This window comes from Vigna radiata, chromosome 11 (assembly GCF_000741045.1).
Source record: "Vigna radiata var. radiata cultivar VC1973A chromosome 11, Vradiata_ver6, whole genome shotgun sequence".
Lineage (NCBI taxonomy): Eukaryota > Viridiplantae > Streptophyta > Magnoliopsida > Fabales > Fabaceae > Vigna > Vigna radiata.
Genome location: NC_028361.1, coordinates 4588192 through 4598845, shown reverse-complemented (window position 1 = coordinate 4598845; position 10654 = coordinate 4588192). Strand labels below are relative to the sequence as shown.

Sequence of the window (10654 nt, the reverse complement as noted above, 5' to 3'; positions counted from 1 at the left end):
TTCACATGTAGACAATATCATTATAGGTTGCTTATTTGAGAGCCAAGTAAGCACCATGTTAGTCATATTGAATGCATACCCATATGTGCTTTTCTGGTAATTTACATCTCCACATCAATCACTATTCGAGTACCCTATTAGTAAGTTGTGTGATACTGTTCCCTTCACACACCTCAATATCCTTTTCAGTGCTTTCCAATGTGTGTAGCTCAGTTCCTCCATATACTGACTTACTATTCCAATGCTTAATTAGTAGTAAGTCCAACCTTGTACTTGTCAGGTAATAAAGACTTCCAACCAAACTTTGATATTTGCTAGCATCTACTCAGCCTCCACCATCAAACTTTGAGAGCTTTGTACCTGGTTTCATTGGGGTTGAAACTGGGTTGCAACTTGTTATCTTGAACTTGTTCAATATCTCTTCGACATACCTCTCTCAAGACACAAAAATATTAGTCTTAAATTGTTTGATTTTCAGTCTAAGGATGTACTTCATGTGTCCCAAGCCCGTCATTTCAAATTCGTTCTCTGTGACAATTTTCTTGGAAGTCAAGGAAAGTTTTCATCTTGAGATTCCAATTGTCATAGTTGACTACCTTTGTCAACTTGGACAAGGATACACTATTTATAAGACTGACCGTCTCTCACTCTCAAATACTCCAGCTAATAACTCTTGATACTACTTTGATAGCAAAACACTTCATTGTGAATAATCTAATATATCATATCAACAATACACTATAATTTATAAGACTTTTTCATCTCAAAGTCATAATATTTCTAATTATTACAAAATAATAAACATTAATATCTAAAATATAATAAACTAAACTCCTTATTTTTACTCTTCAAAAATATCAAAATATAATATAAAATATGTTGAATAACCCTTCATTTAAATTTATTCTGAAGACTAATGGTAAGTTCATCACATTCTTCTTTTCATAATCAATTGTCTCCTTTTCATCGTTTTTAATTTTCTCAAACCCAAACAAAGCTAGTGATGTAAAATTTACTCTCTACAATTTTCTTAGCTATATATAATATTAATACAAATTATTCTTCATATAAAATAATGACTCATGTTATTTGAGACTTTGAATGTATATATAGTATATTTAACATACTTTATTACATATCTATAATGATATAGTCACGAATCAAACCCTACCTTCCCCTCTCTATGAACTACTTTTAACAATCTAATTTTATAACTCTTATTTTTATTTTTCCTTTGTCGCATGCCAAAAATATCTGTTATAAAAAAATATATTAGTTGTTTCCACATGATATAGCATGTTAAATCAATTTTCTTTTTTCCAACTGGATACCAATATTAGTTGCTATTATCTAAGATAAAATTTATTTAACTTTAACTATTTCTTTGTACGTAAAATTTTAATTAAGATATAATAAATGGGTTTTGACAGTCTTGAACTGATTGTTTCAGAAAAAAAAAAAAAAACTGTAGAATATTTCACATGTCTCTTTCACACTGAAAAACTACAGTTAAACACAACAAAATCTTGCAGCAGTAAGGATTTTATATATTTCTACAAAAATTCTCGTGAATGAAAAACTAAACTGCAAACAAAAGCATTTCTTCGAAGTGAATAGAAAGGAGAGCATAAGGAATTAAATTAAAGAAACAGTGTTTTTGTCCTTTCTTCTTCTATGCATCACTTAGCACAGCGTACTCTAAATAAATTTTAGTGAAGAACTTGGTAAATTTTGGAGCAAATTTATAGAACAACAGTTTTTGTTCTACTAGTACATTCTACAAAACGTATTCCCCCTACGCCGACAGGTAAAATAAACTTGCCATTTCAATCAAAAGAAAGAAAAAACAAAATATCAATAATGATAACTGAATCCAATTGGAGCTAAATATATATATTCTAACATTTTTAATTTGTAACATTTTTCTATAACACTATTTTCTTACTCTCTATCCCATCATACAGTGCACTTCTTTTCTCTCTTCCCTTTGTATATAATAAAACGTTGCAGACATTTATTACAGTGATTTTCTCAGTCTATTGGCTGCTCGAATTAGATTTTCGAGCATTCATGATATATAAGAGACATTTATTTTCCTTAAATAAACGCCAAATGTAGTGGTTAGGGGAAATTAATGTCGATGAAAACCTTTGTCTTCTGCTGTAAAAAGGAGTGAAACATGAAAATGCAAGATGCAAATAATATGTACAGCTAATAGGCAAATTCTACATTCAAGAGAAATTACACGAGAGAATAAAAGAAAACAGCCAAATCCTAACACAAACAAACTTACTGAACTCATCATCCCAATGAAGAGAAAAACAAAAGAGAACAAAAGAAGACGACCCTTTTCCTCCCTCCACCTTGACAGCAAGGCAAGAAAAGGCTAAAAGAAACAAAGAAGGAAGGAGAAAAAAAGAGAAGCTCCATTCCTCTACAAATATTCAACACTGTCACCGACCCCATAAGGTCCATATTTTGAGCCTCCTTCATGTAGCTGTTCCTGGATTACACCAAAAAACAAAGCCAATTATCAGACAAACACCTAGGTAGTGATCACATCAAAGAAAAACCAAAATAAGCACAACAAACAAAGCAAGTCCCACAGGTGAAGATTGTTGTTTTATATATCATATGACAGTATGAGTTCGTTAAAGCTAAAATCTCTAGAGATAGAAAACCCGAAATAAAAAGTTAAAGAGAGAGAGAGAGAGAGAGAGAGAGAGATTAGTTTATGACCTCAGAAGAAGTGACATTAATGGGAGGAGCTTCATTGAGCAATGCAGACCTTGGTTCTGAAGAAGGTTCAGTAGTCTTGTGAGGCTTCTTGGAGCCAATGTGAGTCTTTCTGAGACCCAAAAGGCCCTTCCACCTAGTTGAAGAGGCCTTGGGTGGCCTGAGAGAAAAGCCCTGATCATATTCATCATCATTTGTGAGGAGCTCTTCCTTGAGAGTGGTGGTGGCCCTTTGCTGCATCATGTGGTTGTTGCAATTGTCCTTGTACGACAACAACCTGCCCTTGAAGAAAAGCTCATCAGCACTCATCATGGAGTAGTTCGTGACCGAAAATTCGAAGTCAGAGGACACTGCAGGCGCGTCTGATCTTGAGCCTCTTTGTTCTTGTTGCTTCATGGCCTGCTGCACATCCACAAAATCATTTGAGAAAGAGATTCTAGGGCTCATTGGAGCGCACTGATGATGATGATGATGGTGGTGGTGGTGGTGATTAGCATCACGCTTGTGCTCGGAGTTGTTGTACATGTCTAAGCATGCCATCAGATTTCACAACACCGCATCTAAAATAAAAAGAAAACAAAATGGATGCATGCGAGAAGTAGAAACAATGAACTCCACTTGGGACCCCCTCTTTCACACTGTTGCAACCCCACTTACAGCAGATGTTTGTATTTATATGTGTCACAGAAGGGATCTTCCTTTGGATTTTTCTTCCTATCTTTGCTAATAAATACTATTATTTACATGCATGGCATGCCTTGACATGATGCTTTGTCATGACATGTCAATTTGGCCTTCAATGACGGTCAATCTTCAAGATTTGTACTGTCTCCAGTTTACACTGCTCTTCTTGGGCACATGTGAATTGTGAATGCCTGGAACTGCCAACAAATTAAGTATTTTCACTGTTTATTTATTTTCCTTCTCACCTTTTACCCCATCACCATTGGCTGGTATCAACTGATGCAAAAGCTCTCCTTTTTAGGCCTATCCCTTGTTTTTCATGTTGTAATATAAACAAAGTTTTGGGAAGATTCGAAGAACTTGCACTTTTAGCTATGCCATCTCATCATCCAACGCACAGTAATAACAAAACATACATTATGCTTTATCCATTATCTTTTCTTTTCTTATCAAACAACTTGAATAACAACCAATGCATAGACAAAGGGTTTTGCTTGCTTGTTGTTCTCTTCAAAGCCTTCGCTATATCATTTGAGTTACAGAAAACAACTTTTAATTAAAGAAATGGGGTATTGAGATTATGCAGAGTTAAATGGTTGGAATATTTTGAATGTATGAAAGTTTAAAGGCTCCCACCACCACCACCAAAGTGGCACAGTGGCAGAGTTACAGCTTACAGTTACAGAGAGGACCGGCATGCGCATGCATATATGCTGTATTCATGCACATTTCATCTCTCATAATTGACCCAACTTTGACTCTAAAATCAAACAAAGCCAGGGAATGAGCTGGCGACATTAACGGATCAAAGTGACCACGTGACTCCGGATTGTCTTTCAATTACATAATCATATTCAACTTCAGGACACACATTTATTAATTCAAATTCAACCTACTAAATCCTCAAGAGCCAACACACATACATGGCTGAGGAAGATACAACATCTTAGTACCATCACTTACTAGATCCAAATCTTCAAATAAATAATATGTATTATCACTTAAAATAAGTTATGAAAAATGTTCGTTTACTTTTGTTCTGAGTTGAACTCAATTTATTTAATTCCTGCTGGTTAAAAAGGATAGCCAAGTTGTGTTAACTTTTCCAAGATGGCTTAGTTTGGGAACATGTTCAACACTCAAGGTTTAACTAAAACAAATAAAAAGTACACAAAAACTACAAATGATAGCAGCTGCACAGACATAAATCCAGTCTAATGAAACAGACAGCACAATATATATATATATCAGAAGAAAGATAAACAGACTCAACCATTTTTCAACANCACTATTCCTTATTGATTCCAACCATAATAAGTGAAGTTTGCTCACTTCAAAACCTCTATTCCAAGCCAAAGCCCACAAGGGGATGTTTTAATGTGTTCAAGGTGTATACATACATACATACATATATATATATATATATATATATATATATATATATATATATATATATATATTTCATGTCAAGATTTAACTGTAATGTCATATTCAAGTGTTGGATGTATCACTATATATCTTTCTCTAGCCACATGAGTTGCTAGCACCATTATTGTGTAAATATTCCTGGTACGCACCAAATGGCTTTGCATCCTAATTGCAACTTCTGTTATGCGAATCATAGGGAGGAAACAAACACCGCTAGCGTCCATGAATGAAAAAATGTAATCAATCATACAAATTGTTACTAATGACAATATATCATTGTAAATGGTAGAGAGAGAAAGAAAGGGGTGAGAGGGGTCGTAATCTTGAACTCTTGGACTATTGTTTAGAAGTAGAATTACTAGTCTTCAGGACCAAGAAAGCCTGGTAACATGCAGGGAAAGGACACAGACCACTAAAAGTTTATTAAAAAAATTGAAAAATTAAGCTGCAGCAAAGGACAAGGTTGTCACTCACGTGGTTCAGTTCTTTTGAAGTGATTCTGCTAATGGGGTTATGACATGTGGCTGATTCCCACAAATGAAAGCCCTCGAACATGGACCAGTCAAACACAATCGGCAAATTCTTGGAGATTAAAAGGCTGTTCAATTTGTCCTCATCCCGGTTTTGGTCTTCCATTTCCATTTACTTCTAAAGCTACTTCCATCTCTGATACCATCTAAGCCTAACTTAATTTCACATTAAAAGCTTCTTCTATATTTAATGTCTATGCTCCTTTCCCAATGCCAGATCTCAACAACAAACTAATTTCTAGCTAGATGATTCTTTTGTGTCATAATAACTTTCTGGTACATAATTTATATAAGTTTTTTCTTAATTTATACATCAACAAATTTTGGTTGAATAACAGGAAGATTATTTCATGTAATCATTGGTGGTGTCTTAGAGATGAATTATTCCCACCTCGTGCTATAGTTTGTAATGATCTTTTGATAAAAGAAATTCAACAATAATGAAAACTGAACAGACTTAAAAAATGTAATAACACATTCAACTCAAAATCTTACGAAAATGGATTTATTATTTATTTATCTAATAAAGTGCTTGATTTTCAGAAATCTTAAACTTATATCCCAACAGTTTTTTTGTAATATATATATAGAATGGTTTAGAATGGAAGGTGATTGTAAAATTCATGCAAACTGTTTGATCATTGAAAATGGGTACTGTTGAGCATGGTTGGAGGCAATAGTATATATAAAAGACATGTGTGAAGAGTAATGAATGATATTGTTTGGGAGACAGGTATGGACCTACATTTGAAAAAACACCTTCCAAAAGTGCTCATGCTGTTAAGAGGCTTTCTTTCAGCCAGTAGTTGCACTGTGATATAAGTTAAAATAGGGCAAGTCACGCCTTCTAAATCTATTCATTATTTATCCTCACATTTTAGGGCTCTGATATTCATTTATAGTTTTTGCTAACTTCGCAATAATATGTCCGATATAACATTTTTCAAAATCTATTCATTATTTATTTATTATTATACTCACATATTCTAAATTCAAATAAAAAATATGTGTGGTGTGTAAAATTATATTCTTAAATTAATGTTAGGTTAAACCGGAGAAATAATAAAATGTAGAACACGAAAATGCAGAATCTGTAGATGCAGTTGTTTCCTTTGAATTTCCGTATACACGGTTTGTACATAGATAGAATAAAACGCCGCAACAGGCGATATATGCTCTCAAAGTTCAAAACTCACACGGGCAGCTGTAAGCAGATAACTTTGTTTAATTATAACTTCACAACACCAATCTTCCAAACTCACTATTCTTTATAAATTTGGGCCTTGAGAACGGTAATTCCAACTCCATTTCTTATTTCCTTCATTCTAAGCCAAATGTGCATTTCAGAACCTTGATATTATTTCTCCAAGTAGAAAGAACAGGAGAACTTGTTTGAATAAGAACTGTTGTTTATTAAACGATTCAGTGCTATGAGTTTTTTTCTAATTGCAATACAAGTTGAAGATCTGATTCATATCGAGTGAGATTACAACTGGGCAGGGAATCAAAGACAGAATAACATTATAACATTTACCATATACATTTACATACGAACCATTACACCTGTTACTATGTTAATCTCATACATATGACCAACAAACTACTGTAGCACTCAAGAAAAGAAAAAGAAAGAAAATATTTCTTAAGACACGAATGACAGAAACACAGAACACTTAGCCTAGTTTCTGCCCATTCATCATCATCCTCGTAAACTCGTTCAAGTCAATGAAACCATCTCCATTTCCATCCACTCCTTTCACCATTTTTTTGCATGAACTAAGGCTGCAACTCTCTCCTAGCCTCTTGAGAACTTGGGACAACTCCTGAGCACTGATCTTCCCATCACCGTTCAAATCAAACAATTGAAAAGCATTCTTGATATCCGCTTCTTTAATCCTACCCTCTCCGTTGACCATCTCCACGAACTCTTTGAAGTCAACGAAGCCATCCCCATCAGAGTCCATCACCCTAAAACCCTTCGCTGCTTCAGCTTCCCCAATGCCCCTATCTAAAGCCCTTGCAGCAGCCTTGTATTCTTCAAGTGAGATCTTGCCATCTTTGTTGGTGTCAAATTTCTGGAACACCCATTTCATTTCCTCTTCTTTTGGTCGGAAACTTTGTCCTTCATTATTCGATGTCTGTCTTGAAATGAAGCTGTTCTTCTGGGCTAAATGATTCCGTGAAGAGGAGGGCTTCCATGAGAAGCTATAGTTGAACCTTAGGAAACTCAAATTCGACATGTATATGTTTTGGGGGTAAAAAGATAAACAAATATCAGGCTTTAGTATGATTATGAAGGCTACTGCATCATGGTTTGTTTATATAGATAACCTTCCTCCTTTGGATTCCCTCGAGGCTCAAGATATTGTTTACAAAGAAAAGTAGCAGAATCTGAATAAAGACTCTTTCCAATGCCCGGAGTTTAAACTCTAGTTGATATATATGTTTTATGCTACATTCTTTAGGATTGTTTCTCCTCACACGCTCACGCTGTGTATTGATGGACACTAGTTTGGTGAAGTTAGAATATTTTTTTGATTGGTCAGAGTTGACGTAGGTGGGTGTTGTGTTAGGTTGAAATGCAATCTATGTTATTCCCGTCGATCTTTTTCGTAAAACCGTGTATTCATCACATACAGAGCTGAACGAATCCTATTCTGTTGTCACTTTGTTAATATTTGTGATGATGTACATGAACCTTTCTTTCTTTTAAGACTTGATGATTGGAGAGATTCATTCCCGTTACGTAAATTTTTAATGTATATGCAATTTTTTATTTCATTCATATGAAGTTCACACTGAATGATGACACTCATCTGAAGCTCGCCCATATATTCTCCTTACCACTCAACTATTTGCAATTGAAAACTTCCTTAAGTATATATTAACTCACTTAATTTTCGTTCAGCCACAAGTTGTATAGATGCAAGCATCAAAGAAAAAACATGACAATGACAATAACAAGTGGCCGAGAAATGTAAGGCCATGAAGAGACCTGATATCTGTCAGAGTTTTAAACTGATCATGACACAAACCTTATCATGACACGATATTTCTATTTTCGGTTTATTTCAACAATATCTCTGGAAATTTTTACTTTTAAATTGTATAATTCAAAAAAGAAACTTTTGAATTATCATTTTCTTTCATGAAAATAAAAACACTTATGAGCTGCACAATCTAAAAATCTTTTAATTTCTAGATTACGTAATTTGAAATTACAATTTAAACTTTTTTGTGAAAAAAAAAATAACTTTCAGATTTTACAGAATAAAAGGCTTTCTTCCTTAAATATATTCATGACACAGCACATGGATAAGAGTGACGCTGACAAGGTGGTGATAGCAAGAGGGCAAATTGGATTTTGACCATTTTTATGTTGGTGCACATAGAAACTATGAGGGTGCATAACGCAAACGCCATTACCCTTTACATGTACCAGGTATGCTGTTTGGGCTACAGCAAGCCCATCAAGTGGCCATGAACACATGTTTGAAAGCAAAGCTCATCCAAAACAGTTATGGATACCATCACGACACCATCCATCTATTAGTGCTTATTTATTAAAATCTTGCATGATAGGAACAGATTGGTGGCTTCAGTTATTGATTAAAGTAGTAATGTCCAGTGATATTACAAACAAGCACAGATGCAGTTTAGATGAAGGAAAAATAAAACAAAATCATTATTTCTTTCAAACAAAAGTTCAAAACTTTATTTGTACAAAAATAAAATAAATAAAAGCTTATTTAATTAAATTTTGGTATACGTTTTGTTGAAAGGAAAGAAACAGGTAAAAAATTCTCAACTTTCATTGCTTTCTTAAGAACTATATCTGAAATGTCTTTAAATGCATTTAACATATAAAATCTCATTTTTCTAAAATATAAAACCATCGAAACAACCATATAAATTATTTGTACTAATACATTTAGTGAAATCTTTATAAAAGTGAATAAATTCTAAAAAGAAAAAAAATGCTATTGTGTATTTTAAGAAGATAAATTACTTAAAATTTAAATATGAAATATTTAAAATATAGGCACCAAAATTCAAATTGCGGACAGAGAATTACTAATGTCATTTTACAAGTACCAGATAAATCAATAACTAGTTTTATCAAACATTTTCAGTTCTTAAGCACGGTCTAATTGATTGTCTTCTTACATTGTTTTACAAATTGTTTTTATCAAACAATATCCCTCTACTCAGCAATCAATCTTTCATCCAAGAAATGTTTAAGGAAAAAAAAAAAACATATACAGTCAATAGATGTTTTACACCCTCTTCTATTTCCATCAAATATTCTGTTCCCTTTCCTCCAAAATCTAATAAATTTCGAAAATTGTTTCCAAAAGAAACGTTTTAGAAATTTACAAACAGAAACAGTCAAGAACTGTCTTCTCAATCTTTTATCTTCTTCAAATATTCTGTTCAAGTGCTTTTTTTTTCAAAATGCTTGTTTCTATGACATGAACGTCACTGCCTGGACGTTTCACCAAGACGTTTCCCGACACTATGACGATTTATGATGCTGTTTTTTAAGATGACTGTCACTGCCTAACTTCATCAACGGGACAATTTGTGTCCCTTTCATGTTTTATGCACAGGAAAGCTGTGCGGTTAGAATTTTAGCCAGAGTACAGACTCCATCTCAAAAAGGTGCTTCAGAAAATCAGCCGCTACGTTGGTTTTCATTTTTAATGCATAAAATTGCCCTCACGTTTCTTTGCTTGGAAAATTACTTTTCTTTCTATTTTGGTTTACGTGGGGTCCAAAGTCACCTGCAAACTTTAATTTGATTGTTTTACTAATCAATTTAAGATCACCTGCAGATGCTCCTCACTCAATAACTAGACATATCAGACATATTGTGGTAATAAATATTTACAAATGATCTAATAGTTAAGCTAGCAAAGTCTGATAGACATAAAGTTGATAGGACTAAATGTTTACAAACCCTCAACAATAGAGAACCTAACAAGCTCCAAATGAATAATTTTCGATATCACTTTTAGAATTTAGCATTGTATTGTCGTTCCTATAAAACCGATTTATAAGTTGAATATTATCACTCACTTTTATATTAAACTTGGTCATATCACTAATTAGTGCAGAATCTTCAACCTCCGACGAGAAATTGTCCAAATTCGTGGAAGCCTAATTGAAAATCGCACAATCCCTACCCTGCAAGAGCTAGGCTAATTAGCTCATAGCAGGGTGATCTCATCGAAAACTGTACAAAGTATTAGCACACTTCTTGAATCTGTCTGTGT

At 33.7% G+C, this 10654-nt stretch overlaps 2 protein-coding genes across 3 annotated transcripts; both read right to left on the bottom strand.

Moving 5' to 3' along the window:
- Window positions 1-2214: 2214 nt before the first annotated feature.
- On the bottom strand, window positions 2215-3364 carry LOC106777460. 2 transcript variants are annotated; one of them, XM_014665040.2, is made up of 2 exons: window positions 2740-3364; window positions 2215-2503 (listed from the first exon to the last, which is right to left on the bottom strand). In XM_014665040.2, the coding sequence occupies exons 1-2, from the start codon at window positions 3274-3276 to the stop codon at window positions 2435-2437; spliced, it is 606 nt and encodes a 201-aa protein (XP_014520526.1). In that variant the 5' UTR covers window positions 3277-3364; the 3' UTR covers window positions 2215-2434. The 2 variants fall into 2 exon arrangements, with proteins under 2 accessions (XP_014520526.1, XP_022631478.1); XM_022775757.1 differs by having other exon boundaries at window positions 2215-2497.
- A 3512-nt stretch (window positions 3365-6876) lies between these two features.
- LOC106777218 (calmodulin-like protein 1) lies at window positions 6877-8107 on the bottom strand. Its single transcript, XM_014664773.2, has one exon. It carries the CDS (start codon window positions 7616-7618, stop codon window positions 7052-7054), a length of 567 nt encoding a protein of 188 aa, XP_014520259.1. The 5' UTR covers window positions 7619-8107; the 3' UTR covers window positions 6877-7051.
- Window positions 8108-10654: the final 2547 nt, after the last annotated feature.